Genomic DNA, 18,974 nt, shown 5'->3' with positions numbered 1-18,974 from the left:
TCACGTAGTCCCAGATTCATCTCCAAGTTGAAATATGGGCAAGCACTTCGTCGTCAACCATCACCACCACTTCTAGGTATTCATGCTACTGCAACCATCATAGCCACTTCGTCAGTGGTGGTCCTACATTTTGGAGGCCTTAGGCAACCAACCTAAGGGCCCGTTTGGTTCATGAATTGAACTTTTTGGGAATAAACTTCCCATTTCTAATCCCACAAGATGGGAATGGAGGATGTTCATTCATATATTTGGGAACGTTGAGAAATGAGGACTAGGAAATGCAATTATCTCTCATTCTTATGTTTGGTTAATTACTGCAGTAATTAGTAATGAAAAGTTATCAAGGGTATGAAATTCCCCCTATATTGGAAGTCCATACCCATGAGTCCATAATTATATTTCCAAGTATGCATTTACTAAACATAGGAATGCAATTTGAAACCCATTCTCAAGCTCCAAAACCTTGAAACCCATTAAGTTTTCAAAGAACAATCAAGAACCAAGAAGTGTCTTAGCTTGAACCTCGGCTTTAACAACAATTCATCCATTCATAGTGCATATAAGATTAGGGATGAACCCCTCACCCAATCTTATCTTAGACAATCCAAAATACCTGAAATGACCAATTATAAGTATCAAGATCACAATTATAATAATGAATGAAACAAAGAATATGAATTGATTAAAAATAAGATATTAACTTAATAACATAGAATCATCATGTTAGGTGATATCGGATCCCTAGCAAAGAATTTAGTTACCCAAAGCCATCTTAGAAACAAACAATATATTAATGAAAATAGAATACAAAGTTTGAATTCAGATAGAAAAACCCTTAGATGGATCCACTGTAGTTGAACGCCTCCTTCAGCAAATCTTGAAAGCTATGAATGGCTAAGAAAGTGAGTATGTGAATTGGGTGATTTGAGATATTGAACAATACGCTAGCTAGTGTTCTCCTAAAAAATTTAGTCTAAAAGATGTATTTATAGGCCCTAGGACTCTTCTCTAATCATACAAGGATTAGGAAACTTAAAACTCCCAAAAACCCTAGGAAAACTAACCAAAAAGGCCAAAAATTCCATGATGTCTGCATGAGCGCCAGAACGTAGTCACACAGTTTGTAGCCTGAACCACTGGTACAAAAACTAATGTAACTTCCTCTAGAAAACTCGAAATCACAAACCGTAAACTTCTTTAGAAACTATACTTCTAGAGCTTTCCAATGATATATGGCACGTTATCTAATTCTTTCTCGAGCACGTACAGGTAAATCCGTAAATTCAACCTCTGTGCATAGGTAGTTTCTTGACTTGCAAGTTGCTAATTCCAAATTTATATCTTCTTTACTCATTTTCACCATATTTTTCTCCTTTTTGGGTCAAGTCACTCCTAGGGACGATTTCCTACAAAACTCGCAATAAACACATCAAAACAACCAATTTCACAGAAGAAACTAATGCAAATCATCGGAATAAGGCATAGGGCATAAGAAATAATCACAAATTTGGAGTCCATAATTAGAATCCCAAGTATGCATTTACCAAACATAGGAATGCAATTTGAAACCCAATATCAAACTCCTAAACCTTGAACCATGTGTGTGCCATGGATTTAATTTGATTTTCTCATTCTATCACGACTACATTTTACACTTTGCGCAACGAAGAGAATTTCATCACGCAAAATACATTGTAGTCGCACAAATTTCAGCGCGATAGAAACTTCGTCGCGCAAAATTCTTGGCGCAAAGATCGTGAAGAAAGACTTTGCGCGACGAAAAATATTAGTCGCGCAAATTTTTCGCGACGAAAAACATTTGCGCGACGAAAAACACTGGTCGCGCAAAGTTTTATGCGAAAAACTTTGGTCGCACAAAGTCTTAAAAAATTAAATAAAAAAAAATTTCCGCGTCCTATTTTTGGTACCCGCCTAAATTTTTATGGTTTTGTGCGACGAATACTAACGTCGCTCAAATATTTGCGCAACGAAATATTTTGGTTTTTGACTTTTGGTTTTATTATTTCTTTAATATTAATTTAATTAAATTAATTTTTTCAAATTTTTACTTTTTAAATTTAATTTATTTGTATGATTTTTTTTGTTACTTTAATTTAATTACTTTAATTTAAATTGACATATTCAAAATAAAATTACATATGAAAAATTGTGATCAAATTATGCATATATATATATATATATAATATTCAAAATGTACACATAAATTAACAAAGTACAATAATAAAATCCTAATACAAGCGTATTGTGGTGGTAGTGGCGGAGAATATGTTTTGATAGCTTTCTAATCCTCAACTTTAGCCGTCAAAGTCTTGATCATTCTCTACAAAAAAAAAGGTCAAATAAAAAAGGGGATAATCTCCCCTAAAATTGTTATACCACAAATCCAACCCAAACTCCAATCCCTCCCCTTTACTCAACCCCAAACCCCACACAAACTCAAAACTAACTCCAAAAACACATATTAATAAAAAAATTTAAAATTTGGAGAGAATATACCTTTTGGCAAGATTGAGAGTGAGTGAGAATGAGAGAGAGAAGTGAGTGTCAGAGAATTAGAGAAGATAGTGATAGAGAGATGAGAGAGTGAGTGAGAGTGAGAGATAGTGAAAAGAGAGATGAGAGAGTGAGTGAGAGTGAGAGAGAGAGATAGTAAAGAAATAGATGATGAGAGATTAGGTGAGAGGAGTGAGTGTGAGAGAAAGGGTGGGATTTGGGGAGAGGGAAAGAGAGAGAAGAGGTAAGAGTAGAGAATGACATTGAGAAAATGGTGGAGGAGCAATTTTCGTTTTAAAAACCGTATCACTTTGCGCGACGAGTAATGGAATATTGGTCGCAAAGTAAAAAAAAAAAAATTTCCGCGTCCCATTTTTGATACCGCCCAAATTTTTAAATTTTTTGCGACGAATATTAGTATATTGGTCGCAAAGTAAAAAAAAAAAAATTCGAGTCCCATTTTTGGTAACCCACCAAATTTTTAACTTTTGTGTGATGAAAAATACATATTGGTCGCCCAAAGTCTAAAAAATTATATAAAAAATTCCACGTCCCAGTTTTGGAACCTAAAATTTTTAAATTTTTAACGAAAAATACATATTGGTCGCACAAAGTCTAAAAAATTATATAAAAAAATTCCCGCTTCCCATTTTTGGTACCCACCCAAATTTTTAAATTTTTGCATGACAAAAAATACATATCGGTCATAAAGTCTAAAAAATTCCCGCGTCCCATTTTTGGTACCCACCCAAATTTTTAAATTTTTTGCGACAAAAATACATATTGGTCGCAAAGTCTAAAAATTTATATAAAAAATTCATGCGTCCCATTTTGGTACTACCAAATTTTTTGCGCGATTTAAAAATATATATTGGTCGCAAAAGTTTTGAGCGACACAAAATATGGGTCGAAAGTCTTAAAAAATAAATTTGTTTTGCACGACGAACTGTTAGTCGCGCAAACTTTTGAGAGACTAAAAATTGGTTCGTAGCACAATATTTATAAAAATAATTGTTATGTATAATAAAAAATAAATTAATTTTATTTTACGATTTAAAATATAAATAAGGTTAAAGCTACTTAATAAATGTATATACTATTCAATTTCTTAAGTATTATACGTACAAAATAAATAAATTTAAAGCTACTTAATAAATATATATATATACACACACACCATTTAACGATCCAACCGTCAGACTTATTTGTATATACTTCAAGATCGTATACCTCAAAAATCGCAAAAAACAAACATTTAGAGATCTAGTAACGAGACAAAACTTTTCGATAGTTATAAATGAAAAATCACGATTTAACGGTTATTTTAACTATGATTTTGATGATTTTTTTTTACAGCTACACTCCTTGACCCTATAAGAATACAATGACTGAATTTGATCTTCAATTTAAAATATTTACAATAGTGGATACCACAAAATCTTATGTTATATTTAACGAAAGTATAAATAAACTCTTAATTGTTAGTGAATATATTGTTTTGATGACATACGCATTCTAAGAAACTAGTTTCAACAATCCAACCATCAAACTTGTTTGTTTATACTTTGAGATCATATACGCCAAAAATCGGGAAAAATAAACATTCAGAGATCAAGTAACCGGGACAAAAAATTTCGACGGTTATAAATGAAAAATCATGATTTAACGGTTATTTTAACTATGATTTTGATGATTTTTTTACTGCTACACTCCTTGACTCTATATAAATACAATGACTGAATTTGATCTTCAATTTAAAATATTTACACTAGTGGATATCACAAAATCTTATGTTATATTTAATAAAAGTATAATAAACTCTTAATTAGTGAATATATTGTTTTGATGGCATATGCATTCTAAGAAACTAGTTTCAACAATCCAACCGTCAAACTTGTTTGTTTATACTTCGAGATCATTTACGCCAAAAATCAGAAAAAATAAACATTCAGAGATTAAGTAACGGGACAAAAAATTTCGACGGTTATAAATGAAAAATCATGATTTAACGGCTATTTTAACTCCGATTTTGATGATTTTTTTACAGCTATACTCCTTGACCCTATATGAATACAATGACTGAATTTGATCTTCAATTTAAAATATTTACACTAGTGGATACCACAAAATCTTATGTTATATTTAACGAAAGTATAAATAAACTCTTAATTGTTAGTGAATATATTGTTTTGATAGCATACGCATTCAACAAAACTAGTTTCAACGATCCAACCGTCAAACTTGTTTGTTTATACTTCAAGATCATATATGCCAAAAATCAGAAAAAATAAATATTCAGAGATCAAGTAATGAGACAAAACTTTTCGACGGTTATAAATGAAAAATCACAATTTAACGGTTATTTTAACTCCGATTTTGATGATTTTTTATAGCTACACTCCTTGACCCTATATGAATACAATGAACTAATTCGATCGTCAATTTATAAAATATATTTTCTAACAAAAACCCAATCCGAACAACAATAATATATTTTTCTAACAAAAATCCGATCCGATCGAAAATAAAAAATTTAAAGCTACTTAATAAAAATATATATACCGTTTAATTTCTTAAGTGTTATGCATACAAAATAAAAAACAAAAATAAATTGATTTAGGCGACGGAATGTTTAGATTACGCCATGCAAATATTTTAAAAAATAAATTTTTTATTTTGTTTATTTTTATAAGGACTTTGCGCGACGAAGTTTATTGTTTTGTCGCGCAAAGTCACTTTGAGCGATGATGTATTGTCGTCGGGCAAAAGTTTGTCGCGCAAAGTTACTTTGTGCGACAAATTGTTTTTCGTTGCGCAAAATTTGGTCGTGCAAGACTTTGAGGAACGATCTATTGACGTCGCGCAAAAGTTTGTTGCGCAAATTGACTTTGCGCAACGAATTGTTTTTCGTTGGGCAAAAGATGGTCTCACTAGGTTTCGAGCGATGAAGTTTTGAGTTTCGTCGCGTAAAGTGACTTTGAGCGACGAATAGTTTTTTGTCGCGCAAAATTTGGTCACGCAAGGTTTATTTTTTACTAGTGTATCTAAGATCAACTTTGACAATATTTTTACGTTGATAGAATTTGGGTTATGCTTACTTAAGATACCAAATTTGTAATATAGAAATTTAATAATTATAATAAATTCTCAAGTATATCATAGTGTTATTTAAAGCTGGCACTCCTTGATAGAATCCTCAAATATATCAAATAGTTATTTAAAGTTGACACTCTTTGATAGAAGGGACATTTTGGAAAAAGCAAAAGGAGAGAGAAAAATTTTAAAAGAAGCAAAAATGGACAAAAATGCCCTTATTTATTTTTAGATTTCCTAAGGAATTCAATACATTGTGGTTTTTTTTTTTGAAAACTTTAGCTTTTTCCAAAAGTGAAATTTTTTTTATGTCTAAAACCTAAAAAACCTTTGATGGGAGAATTCCTATCACGGCCGTTGACAAGAATCTTGGTGTCCATCAGATTCAAGACCTTAAGCCTTAGGCCTCAGAAGAATAAGCTTTACACGCCCATGTGTACCTAAAAGTCCAATACCTTCATGTTGGCTGAGTTGTGGGCCAACTTCAGGTCCTCTATACTCTTCTTTCTTAAAAGTTCTAAAGGGCGTTCAGGGTATTTTTGATTTAAAAAAAGAGAGCAGAGGAGTTTTACCTATAAGTAGTGGCGGATCTAGTACCTAGCCAGTGAAGGCACTAGCCCCACTTAGTTTTGTCTACACCTATGAAGTGTCAAGTTTTCATGATATTTTATGTTGAATGAGGGCAAGAGAAATTGAGGAGGTGGGCCAGCCATGTCGGCTACTTGAAGAGAAAGTTGCTGACGCGTGGCGCAAGATGAGCTTGTAGTTGTTGCCATCTAATGGCTGCAATTCAAACAACCAAATTGATTTTTTATTTGTTTCAAATGTAATGGCTAGTTTAAACCAATGACTGTGATTAAAAAGTGACTTGATCAACAAAAAAACAAATGATCCAACGGTTAAAATTAAAATCCAACATCTAAAATAAATAAATAAATAAATAAAATATTATAAATTAGACCTAACACCAAAACATATCCCAAACTCTATAAATCCTCATTAAAGTCTATGAAATAAAATGCTGCTGTATTTTTTTAAAAGTGAAATTATATTATATTTTGAATTTTGGATTTTTTAAGGTTAAAATCTTCAGAAAATTAATTCACGAAGGTCGAAACAAAAATAATGTCAAGAAAAATTAATGAGAAAAAAAAATAGAGGTTAACCTTTTTTAAACAATTTAATAAAGTTGAGGACTCAAATTATGAGTCTACATGGTTGGAGGAAAAAACTGTTTGAGTTCGAGCAATACATGACTAGTTGTATTTTGAAAGTGAGAAATTTGGATTTAGCCCTATTTGGATTGGAGATGGACTAAGGGGGCAAATGAATGGTTGAGACTTGGCCTGCATCTGGCCAAACTTTACAGGTTGTTGGGGGAGAAGAAACAGAGAGAGAGAGAGAGAGAAATTAAGAGTAGGGGGAGAAGAAGCAGAGAGAGAGAGAGATGGATTTCTTGAGTTTCATACTATTGTGTCTTATAGTTGCATGGATCTCAATCCATGCCCTCTATTATTCCTTTGCAAAAAGATCATCAAATCCCACAAGGCTTCCACCGGGACCAAACCCATTTCCCTTCATTGGCAATCTTCTAGAGCTTGGAAACAAACCCCATCTCTCTCTAACCAAGCTTTCACAACGCTATGGCCCCATTATGACTTTACAACTCGGCCAAATAACAACAGTTGTAGTTTCTTCATCCGCCGTGGCCAAACAAGTCCTCCGCACCCACGACCAATTCTTTTGCAACCGAACTATCCCGGATGCAGTCCAAGCCTGCAAGCATGCCAAGTACGGCATGCCCTGGCTGACGGTTGCCTCCACGTGGAGAAACCTCCGCAAAATATGCAACTCCCAGCTTTTCGCGGCCAAAGTTCTCGACGCCAACCAGGCCAACCGTCACCTAAAAGTGCAGGAGCTCTTAGCTGACCTTAAGGAAGGCGTTGAAGGTAAGGCGGTTGAAGTTGGAAGGGCTGCTTTCAAAACTACGCTCAATTTGATGTCGCGGACTGTGTTCTCTGTGGATTTAGCGGACCCGAACAGTGTGAGGGCTACAGAGATCAAGGAATTGGTGTGGAATATTATGGAGGAGGCTGGGAAGCCAAACTTGGCTGACTATTTTCCTGTGCTTAAGAAGATTGATCCCATGGGGATACGGCGCCGTTTGGGCAAGCACTTCCGGAAGATGATTGACCTTTTTGACCGCATGATCGTCCAAAGGTTAGAATCAAGGAAGTCACGTGATTATGTCACAGGGAATGATATGTTGGATACTCTTATAAACATGAGCGAAGAGAAAAATGAGGATATGGACATGGCTGAAACTCAACATTTGTTTCTGGTTAGTTGCTACTTATTGCTATATTACTACTCTACTCTAGCTCTACTAAGTCTAATTGTTCTTGATGACCTTGTCTGAATTCATAATTAAATTTCTTAGATTTTATAATTATAACTTATTATTGTTGTTTCTGTTGTTGTTTATGTTAGTACTATAAACAATGTCTACACTGATCAATGTCTTGTGTTCGAATCACCTTATATCGCTTGTATAAAAAAAAACTATATATATATAATTTTATTTGCTCATTATGTGTCTATGTGCCCATATTAATTTGACTAATTAACTTTTTGGTGAATTAGGATTTATTTGGTGCGGGCACAGAGACAACTTCAGCCACATTAGAATGGGCAATGGCTGAGCTATTACGCAACCCTGAAAAGCTGTCAAAAGCTCAAGAGGAGCTGAAGAAGGTTGTTGGCAAAGGAAAACCAGTTGAGGAATCAGACATCACTCGGCTCCCTTACTTACAAGCCATAATCAAAGAGACCTTCCGACTGCACCCAGTTGTCCCACTTCTTCTCCCTCGCAAAGCCCAAGCAGACGTAGAAATCTGCGGTTACATTGTTCCAAAGGGTGCACAAGTGTTGGTCAACGCATGGGCCATCGGCAGAGACCCCAGCATTTGGGACAACCCTACCTCATTTATCCCTGAGAGATTTTTGGGATTGGATATTGACGTTACTGGCCAGAACTTTGAGCTTATTCCGTTTGGTAGCGGGAGGAGAATATGTCCTGGGTTGCCTTTGGCGATGAGAATGTTGAATTTGATGTTGGGTTCGCTTATTAACTCGTTTGATAATTGGAAGCTTGAAGATGGAGTTGTGCCAGAAAAAATGAACATGGATGAGAAGTTTGGCCTCACTTTACAGATGGCTCATCCTCTGATAGCTGTGCCCATCAAGTATTAGGAGAACCAAACCTAGCTAGCTATGGTTTCTATAGTAAATAGATTTATGTTTTTATTAGGGAGTTACAATAGTATTTCAGTTACAATAATTAATCCTACTAATGATAGGAAATGGTTAGTTGTCAGTTATGTTGTTATTAGGCCATAACTCCATATTTATGTTTATGATAATGACTTGTTCCAATTGTAGATTGTTCTCTACATATTTATATATTGTATAATGATCATATGAATTACTAAGGAAAAATCAGTTTCTACATGGTATCAGAGCTAATGGCTAACGCCGATTAGCGATTCTCCAGTTGCCAACATTGAGAGTCGTTAGCGCTCCTCACTCCTCACCCATAAGGGTGTTTGTTTATGTTTAGTGCTTTTTCCTCTCCTCTTCTCAACGATTAATATTTTTCAAAATTTTGGTGTTAGTTGCTTTACTAGGCTTGGATCTCATACCCACGTATTTCTTCACAACACATCACAGGAAGATGAATTTAGAAACTCTAGATCATTGCCTCTTAAAATTTGTTCACTACACATCCCCTTCAATATATGATGGTAGATTGACCTTGCGAAGGTTATATCTAAAGGAAAAGCAAACAGAGCCATGGCACTAGAATACAGATTTTTGTTTTGTAAATTTCTTATTAAGATATTCGGTGTTGATTTTTCAATTTAAAAAATGTATTTGGAAATCTTGTTGGCTCAATCACTTTTCTTTCTTTGTTTCTACTCTTCTAGATTTGGGAGGGGCTACTTCGGCAATGGTTGAGAACTGGTGTTAGAAGGGGATGGAAAAGTCGTGGAAAAATTAGGTTGGTTTTACTTACAGTAAATTGATGGAAATTGCCTTATTTGAAGCATGTGACTTGATTTAACAGAAATTTTAAAAGGAGTTAAACATAGGTGGTAAATATTCCAACACTTTGAATAGTTCAAATGGTTATTAAAAAAACTTAAAAATTTATGTGATAATCCCGCATGTACCTAAAAGTTCGGATGATATTCATGTAAATTCCCCTTTAGGGTAAATAGAGATAGCTTGTAAAAGCTTCTACTCGTAACAAATAAGTCCAGACCCAAATTGTTCTCAAATGTCTTTACCTAAGTTTGTCTCTTAGCTTAGAGGATACATATAAACGACTTAAAAGAGTTAGTCTGTGAAAAGATAATTTCATGCTTTCTCGATAAGTCTCGACAATCGTGCCAAAACTTAATTAAGAGTTAGGTGAGATATGGATATCGTGCCAAAACTTAATTAAGAGTTAGGTGAGATATGGATTTCTTGTGTTGCATGCAAATGTGTCTATTAGTTGCCTGGATTTCTTGTGGGGGAGCTGGGAGGATAAGGGGATGGAGAGAGAGAGGGAGGGGTTTTTTTTTTTGGTAATGATTTTTTTAATGTTATTATATTATATTATATAATTAATTAATTTTTTTATTTAAAGAAACGGTGGTCCTATGGTGGACATGTTATCAGTTAAACTAAACGATCAACTTAACAGAAGGTCTAAATTGGTCAAATTTGAAAACCATCGAGTATAAATTGATGAAATTAAAACTCGAGAACTTATATGACAGGACCCGACCCAAATTCCACTTTAGAATCCTAGCCGAATCCTATGCGTGTCCGACACCTGGTGGGTGCCTAGCACAAATGACCTATTTGCTCTTCTATTCAAAATTCAATTTATTTCAAGTTTGACTTCTGCCGAAAATTCGACTGAGTCTTCCCTGTAAATTGGACATTTCCCAAAATTTCCATCTGTCAACAAACATTTATATATCCCAATCATTCAACATGTATTAAAGTATACCCAAGCAAATCAAGCATCATATTATTCTGGCCTCTGGCCGCAACAAATCAAATAAATCAATTTGCTAATAAAATTCATCTCAACTTTCATAACAACAATAATACATTGGCAATCTCAAACATTCTAACTCGTGGCTGCACCTTGTAACTATAGGCTGCCTACGTACCCTTACCAAGGGATCAATCCACACATAGTTCTCATATTTCATCTCAGCTTCTTGTTTCTAACTTCCTGGCATTACTCACTTGGAAATATATAATTAAATGAATGAGTAAAAGTATTTAGATTTAGGTAATCACACTTGGGAAGCCATAACTATCCATTTCTTCGTGACACCATTGGTGAGATGTCCTGCCCTGTAATCCTTGCTGGACTCTGGAAACATCTAGTCAACCTGATCCGCAATCCTCGCTCCCACAGTCCGGATAACTCTAAAACTTGTGGGGCAAAATAAGCTAGAAAAACTTAAGCTATTTAATACTATATAAAATAATAAAAGATAAAGATAAATAAACATACTAAAATAAAATAAAATAAAATAAAATAAGTTAAAGATTTATAAGCTCCGAAGACCCTTGTATAGTTGTATCGAAACTAACGCAAGGTTCATAAATATATATATATATATATATCAACAACTTAATTAGAATCTATATGTATGTTTCCATCTATCACTTGTAAAACAAATGTGACGCTTAAGAAAATAATGGTAACCGTATAAAATACTCAATTTAGTTTAAAAGCATATTAAAATCTAAATTCTCTCCACCTAGGCGTACCCTCTTAGACCTGTCAATATTGCTTACGATCCGTTAACATGACACGAATTCGCATGAAATTATCAGTATTTGGGTTGAGCTTATTGGGTTGGGTTGAAAACGAGTGAACCCGTTAGCCACCCGTTAAGCAAACGGGTCGTGTCGGGCAAAAACGGGTTAACCCGTTAGCCACCTGTTAAGGAGGTTAATTTTGTAATTTTGCAAAATATTTTTCTTTTCTTTCTTCTTTTTCGTGTCTTTTTCTTCTTTCCCCTTTTCCATTTCTTCTTCCTCTCGTTCTTTTCTTCTGCTCTTCTTTTCTCCACTCAATAGACTCCATCAGCCTAGCCACCAGGGATCAAGGAGGAGGTATTTGGGTCAGTCCACAGAGGGTGATTGTGATTCTAGAGTTGTTGGTTTTGGTTCTCTCAGTTAATTTTGAATTTTCTTTCTTCCTCAATTTATGTAGTTGTTGGGTTTTTTAAGATATGTATGAGAGATATATATACTGTTTTGTGGTGAGAAGAATGGAACGAAGAGGGAAAGAGGGAAGAACAATTAGGGTTGGGGTTTAGGGAAAAAAGACAGAGATGGCGTGTTTGCTAGCTGGGTAGAGAAGCTGTGATAGTTGTTCCTTTTTTTTTTTTTTTATGGTTTATTCTTAATGGGTTAACGGGTCGTGTCGGATATTCGTGAATTGTAACGGGTCGTGTTTGGGTCTAGTATTTGTCACCCGTTAACTTAACGGGTCATGTCGTGTTAACCCATTAACTTAATGGGTTGAAATGAATACGACCCGAAATCCGTTAAATCAACCCGTTTGCCAGGTCTAACCCCCATTTCCTGGTATGTCAATTCCAATAATAATCCGTCAATTCCATTAATACCGTCAATTCCATCCTCGCAAGCCTCGGAAACATAAAGTTAACCGAGCTGTGTTCTCGCAGGTCTTGGAAACACAAAGTTAATCGAGCCACGTACTCGCAAGTCTCGAAACACAAAGTTAACCGAGCCGCATTCTCGCAGCCTCGGGGACCATTAGTCACCGAGCCGCAATCCTCGCAGCATCGGAGATACCAGATCAACCGAGCCGCAATCCTCACACCACACGGTTCAGGCGTCCCCGAAACTCGTGGGGCATTATCATAAATAACAAATTGTCTCAAGGCAACTGGGAGGGGGGGGATACTCCTCAGGTGGGTTTAAAAACCATATTCTGAAACTTATCTCGAAGTTCCTCTTGTTTCACAAACCTTGCTTATATTCTCTTCTCAATTTTCCAGAAATCAATTCTCAATATTGCATAATCTCCAATTATCGAAAATACCCTTTAGGTTTACCATCACATACTATAACACACCTCCAAATACAAAATAACATAGATATATATATATATATATATAATTTAGCAATCCATATGTATACAATTATATATACTCACTCCATAGTCATATAATTTCATAATAAGTGATATGGTAATCTAATCTATGAAATTAATGCCATTACTAACAAATGAACACTCACACGTTTTCATATGACTTCCATAAAATACTGTATTCGACAATTAAAACATAATGCTTCCATACAAAACCTAATACCACTCAATCCATATACTTAATTTATAAACGTAATAATATCAATTAATGAAAAATGATAACTTTCAGAGAAACTCCCATAACTTCAATTATTGATGTACTATCCACGAATTTTTATAAGATACTATAAAACAATCCTCTAACCTTAACAGGGTCAGAATAACCCAACTTCCATTCAAGACTCGTTTACCTGATCGTTCTAACACTTTTCGAAGGGTAAAATTACTTCGGAAGACTCACGGTCAAATGAAGGGTCAACCACCTAAACTTGGTCAACCGGGCCCGCGGGGCCCACGAACTCCTATCACGAATCCGGGAGTCCCTACAGGTTCAACACACTTTTCTAAACCTACCCTGCAAGTTTGATTTGAATTGGATGGTTGGCTTGATCATAATCACAAGATCGAACTGTTACAGTTTATTTAGCCCTACGGTTAGCGATTTTTGAAAATCCAAGACTCGGATTCATGATCCATCGATTCCTATACGATCCGAGAATTATAAAGTACCACATACTTGAATTTGAGTTCGATCTGACACTCCGAACATATCAAACCCAGAAATTGCACAATAGTTGAAGTCTGTTTGAGACTCAAACGATATCCAAATTGAAATCCGAACACACCTACGCACTCGTGACAACACAAGGATCATTTTAGACCCCAATGCCTGACCGCCACCTGGCCCACGCGTCGGCAACTCCTGAGTGTCTAGATAAATTTTCGGTGGCTGGAAAATCTCCAAACCGCCGGTCACAATTCCTACCTTAGGTTCAGGACATCGATTGGAGCCACTTTTGTTTGAAAAATGACCGGGATTGGCCAGAATTTCAAATTTGAAAACCGGCCAAACTGAGGGTTATAAATCAAACCACCTAGGCTAGAAATTGATCAAATCCTACCCAACCATCAGCTAGAGCTCGAAAATTAAGTGAGGAACCATACCTCACTCGACTGATTCGGCCATCGGAATCGCCGAAAAACCTGCTTTTTTCCAAGCTTCGAATCGAGCTCATCATCACCAAATCGGATTGGGTCTTGGGTGGGTTTTGTAGAGGAGGACGATGGGAAAAGATTTCGTGAAGGTTGCGGTGGCAACCGAGATGAGATGGTGCCTCAAAAAAATGATGGAAGTGGAAAGAATGAAGAAAAAAATAACTAGAAAATCAGGTTAAATCACAAGGAAGAAGACCCGGTACTGTAGATACAGTAACAATTTTTAAAATTCCCACTATGTCTTTTTTGTTTCTAGACCTTTCCTCCTTCGTTACAACTCGGAATTAGGCGTGCCGCATGTCTACGAACTCATATCGACGAGCTCTACGTAGCGGTCCAATTGAAATTTCCAAATTCCTTTCCGAACAAAAAGTCAACTTTTGAATAATTAAACTATTCCAAAGACAAAATATACTTTTACCTGAAGAAATTAATAATTAAATATTAATTTAGGATCAGGTTGTTACACTATATTGAAAATGACCCTAAATTTTTAGGAAGTCTTTTGACGTTAGTCTTAATATATATATGTAATTCCATGACAGTGTTTCATGTTGCGTGCTCCACGGGTCCTTTTCAAAAAAATCAGCCATGTGCATAAGAGTGAATTTAGCCGAAAACATGTCATGTCTTCTATTCATAGGAAAACAACAAAGAAAAACTTTCTTTCCACAAATGCATGAATGTACTGTCTCCCTGCGTCACGCATCTTAATTTTCAAGATTGATTGGTAATTAGAATAACTAAAGAGGCATGAGCTCCTACTGGGAAAAAAGAGAGGGAAATATCTCAAAATGCCACCCATTTTATAATTTTTTTGTGAAAATACCATCCCTCCACCAAAATTTTAAAACTATCACCTATAAATATATTTTTATTGTCCATTGATTGCACAGATATCACATTTTTAGAAATTTTGTTCTCTCTCACCTCTCTTGCCGCCATCTTTTGCTGTAGCTCAGCTCTCACTCTCTCTTTGCTCTGTCTCTTTGTCGCTCAAGTCTCAGTCCGTCTTCGCCAGCTTTCACTCTCGGTCTTTCTCAGTTCTCTCTCTCTCTCTCTCTCTCTCTCTCTCTCTCTGTGACGCAGTGGTCTTCCTCCCTCAACGGTGTCTGTTCATCGAAGCTTAACTCTACTGTTCACATCCAAAAAGTACTATTCATCATCATTTTCTTTGGGTTTAGGGGTTTCTTCGAAATTGATTTAGGGTTTAGGTATTTGTCTAAAATTAGTTTAAGGGTTTGTCTGAAATTGGTTTAGGGTTTATGGGTTTCTATGAAATTGGTTTAGGGGTTTCTTTGAATTTGGTTTAGGGTTTAAGGATTTCTATGAAATTGTATGATTGTGATGATTCCTTGTTTGAAATAGTGAAGGAGTGTGTTCTTGTTCTTCGTTTGAAACTGCTATTGTTTTGCTGCTGTTATTGGTATCGTATTGTTGTTTTATTGATGTTGGATTGCCATTTTAGTGGTATTATATTGGCATCGTAGTGCTGTGTCATTGCTAGTTTATTATTGTTTTATTCCCGTTCCATTGTGGTTTTAATGCTTTTGGCAATTTATGTAATTGGATTCTGTGTTTGTTTGTTGTTTTTGTTTCATCCAAAGAAGGAAAATTGTAGGTGTTCATTTATAGTCTCTACATTAGGCACATGAATCTTTATAGTTTGTTTTTGCAGTTGCAGTAGCTTTTGTTGGAATTTTAATACTAAGCAATATTTATTTTCCTATTTTAATGGAAATTAATAGAGTTCATTGGACGATGGTGTCCTTTGTCAATTTCTAGGAAGAGGTATCAAATCACCCGTTTATTCAATGGATGCATTAGTTGGTTTTTTTATATGGTTTGTAAACAACGTGATGGGTAAGCTATGCTAATTTAGTGCAGTTTATCGATATTGTACATAACTGCAGTTCTAATTTCTATACTTATTGGCCTGACAATACCTCGTATGGAATCATAACGGTCAAATTCATTGAGCATCTTAGTGCCGACATTTCGTTGGATAAAGTTGACTATTCGAAGATTATATATTACCGACTCGAACTTGCGATTGAGGCTTTAAGGGGGGAGGCATATATTGAGGTAAATATGATAATGTCAGTGAATTGAGTTCAGTCTTCACTTATCACTTGGGAATTCATTGTGCTCCTTAATTATGTCAGGAAAGCCTTTATATGAAGATGCAGACATCAAAGCTGTGCTAGAGGTGCTTTATATGGTCATCCATACATTTTAATAGAGCTATTTGGTTTAGGTATTCTGTGTAGCAAGGTGAAATGTAATATTGTATATTCAGTGGCAGTGGCTAATTGCCTTACATGGCACATACATTGATTCCATTTTGGGTTTTTTTTCGAGTTGCAATCATGGTTAGCCTACTTATTATTTAGATTGTGAAGTTCAACTATTTTGTACTGCTTGATATATAAGCATACTTGCTCTTTATGGAGGTATGACAGTTTACTTGTTTGAGACATTGTGTTCATTTCCACTGACTTCTACTCTTTTTTGTATCCTTTTTTGACATTTAGTCAGTGTAGTTTTGTTCATTTTTCTATACTCAATCCAATCATATACATAACACAAAATTTGCATAATGGATAGAAAACAAAGGAAGTGCATAATTCATTTATGCATAAAACGCAATAAACTGGTGATACAGTGGCGATATAGTGGCAATAAAAAGGTGTTGGAAATTGCTGTTTGTGTTTATTTTGGGTTTCTTGTTTTGTTTCATTTCATTTATTCATCTTGACCCATTACTAGTTAATAACGGGATGATTACGAGATTAATTTGTGTCGCTTATTAATACAACAATTACATATATGAAAATTAAGCCAAACAACATATCATATCACCAAACATAATCTTACCACCAAATACAATCACGCTTTTCTTCAACCCATCACCAAGAATTTGCATATTTATTCATACCTTCCTTTTTTTCTAAATAATTTTTTCATATTTATAATTTTTAATAATTATTTCTTACAATGTCTTACGGTATAATTATGATGCAACTAAGTGCCTCTTTTTGAAAGGCACGTTGTTCCTTTCTTCTCTTCTTCTTGTTTTTGAATAAAGTAGGCCTTAAACTCTAAACCCAATGATGAGCCCTAGTCAATATACATACAATAGAACCATGATATTTGGGCAATATACAACAATCTAGTGGCAATATGAGGGCAATATAATTACAATAGGATAACAATAACTATCGCTGGGATAGGCGCAATAGGGTGGCAATTAGAGTCAGAGGTGGAGATAGGAACGGCACATGCCACGGCTGGTCTCCCTGGTAACGATATCTTCGTTTGGAGGCCGTACGTCCGACATCTTTAAGTATTGCCGGGGACAATTGACAACTGCAGTCTGCACAAACAAATTTCAAAGGTATATTCAGTCTCACAATTGTATTTATTGAAAACTTATAAACAAAAACATGGTTAGCTTTATTAGAGAATGTTTGTCTTTGAGTAAGTCTAAAATAATGACCTTTCGCAAACCTCACATTAAGAAGTTGCCTATGCTTCAGTTATGTATAGGAACTTGTTTATTTTATATTGTGTTCAAGGAGTTAGTTGCATGTCTATATATGACGAAATTGGGCATGTAGTTGATGCATTAAATTGATTGGATTGAAATGTACACCATTTACTCATTGGCTATAATTTAGAGTATTAGAGCATTACAATAACAGCAATAAAATTGGATTTCAGGCCAAAAATGGATTCTGTAACTAAGCAATTTTTGAAAATTTTAAAAACATAGAAAACGAAATTGCCAAATTGGAAAATCGGAAAATTACCTTACTACGAAATGCCCAATTTCCGAATATACTCAAATCATAAAAAGATTGAAAATGACAAAATTTGAAGAACAACGAAAATATAGAAACGTGATACGGCTGAAAAACAAATACAAAGCACTGCATATAAAATTGGAAATTTGGGAAATTTGTATTACCAATCTGATGCACACGATCCAACAGTTCAGCAAATGTGACGGTCCGTGGAACTATTAAGCCTTTTAAGTCACCCCCTTCGTATTTGCACATCTTCTTTGAGGTTACCCATTTTCCATTGTAGCAAATCAGAATAACAATTGTCTTCATTTCTGACAATGACAAAACAACATTTCATTACCACAGTACAACCACAATAACTAAGCAATAAGAAGGCAATACAACAGCAATATAATAGCAACATAACAACCATACGACTGCAAAATAACATGAGCACAACAACATCCACTACATCAAATGGAAAATCCCAAGTTTCTAGATTCACGTATCCAGATCAATATAAATACAATTGGTCAAACCCAAATGGATGAGCATGAAGATTCAAAAAACCTAACCGAAAGCAATTAAACCCAAAACCAATTTAACAGAATCCCAAGCAATCAAACAAAACCTATTTCACATAATCCCACATATATTAAGAAAATAACCATCAACCCTACCTTTTCAGGGCCGTCGATCCAGTAGAGCTTCAAGGTTGCAAGCACCTATTCAGAAGACATACCTAAAATACGGGGTCGAGGGAAGGGTTCGCGATTCAAGAGAGAGAGAGAGAGAGAGAGAGAGAGAGAGAGAGAGAGCAAAGAGATAGGCATATAGCTGCGTTAGAGAGAGAACAAGAGAGGTGAGATATACCAAAATTTCTAAAAAAAGTGATATATGTGCAATCAGTGAACAATACAAATGTATTTATAGGTGATAGTTTTAAAATTTTAGAGGAGGGGTGATATTTTCACAAAAAAATTATAAAATAGGTGACATTTTGAGCTATTTCCCAAAAAAAAATTCAATGGGGCCAATCATAAGTTATTTTGAATTCTAGCTACCCATTCTTTGACTCATATATATATAATATACTTTTTTAGGTGAGAAAAGTCCCTTTGAGTTGGCAGGAAATTGTACAGTAAATTGTACTTCTTTTGTCTTTTTGC

At 35.0% G+C, this 18,974-nt stretch overlaps 1 protein-coding gene and 2 long non-coding RNA genes across 4 annotated transcripts; 2 read left to right on the top strand and 1 right to left on the bottom strand.

The window, feature by feature from the left end:
* Positions 1-6,917: 6,917 nt before the first annotated feature.
* On the top strand, positions 6,918-9,047 carry LOC103321994 (geraniol 8-hydroxylase-like). Its single transcript, XM_008223847.3, has 2 exons — positions 6,918-7,948; positions 8,251-9,047. The coding sequence occupies exons 1-2, from the start codon at positions 7,055-7,057 to the stop codon at positions 8,857-8,859; spliced, it is 1,503 nt and encodes a 500-aa protein (XP_008222069.2). The 5' UTR covers positions 6,918-7,054; the 3' UTR covers positions 8,860-9,047.
* Positions 9,048-15,146: 6,099 nt separating this feature from the next.
* Positions 15,147-16,492, top strand: LOC103321993 (uncharacterized). 2 transcript variants are annotated; one of them, XR_016123684.1, is made up of 3 exons: positions 15,147-15,169; positions 15,931-16,102; positions 16,183-16,492. It is a non-coding gene; the product is annotated as an uncharacterized LOC103321993 (long non-coding RNA). The 2 variants fall into 2 exon arrangements; XR_513421.3 differs by lacking the exon at positions 15,147-15,169 and having other exon boundaries at positions 15,176-16,102.
* Positions 16,493-16,981: 489 nt separating this feature from the next.
* On the bottom strand, positions 16,982-18,678 carry LOC107880485 (uncharacterized). The gene is made up of 3 exons (XR_001677325.2): positions 18,486-18,678; positions 17,988-18,137; positions 16,982-17,393 (listed from the first exon to the last, which is right to left on the bottom strand). It is a non-coding gene; the product is annotated as an uncharacterized LOC107880485 (long non-coding RNA).
* Between the last annotated feature and the right edge of the window lie 296 nt (positions 18,679-18,974).

The sequence above is a fragment of the Prunus mume genome, linkage group LG2, assembly GCF_029339155.1.
Source record: "Prunus mume cultivar Tortuosa linkage group LG2, ASM2933915v1, whole genome shotgun sequence".
Classification (NCBI taxonomy): domain Eukaryota; kingdom Viridiplantae; phylum Streptophyta; class Magnoliopsida; order Rosales; family Rosaceae; genus Prunus; species Prunus mume.
Note: the sequence above shows the minus strand (reverse complement) of the source record. Positions and strands in the feature narration are given on the sequence as shown.

Excerpts from the sequence above, each read along its gene's own strand:
- LOC103321994 (XM_008223847.3), top strand. The coding sequence starts at position 7,055 with ATGGATTTCTTGAGTTTCATACTATTGTGTCTTATAGTTGCATGGATC. Across the intron at positions 7,949-8,250 it reads AAACTCAACATTTGTTTCTG|GATTTATTTGGTGCGGGCAC; the intron begins GTTAGTTGCTAC and ends TTGGTGAATTAG.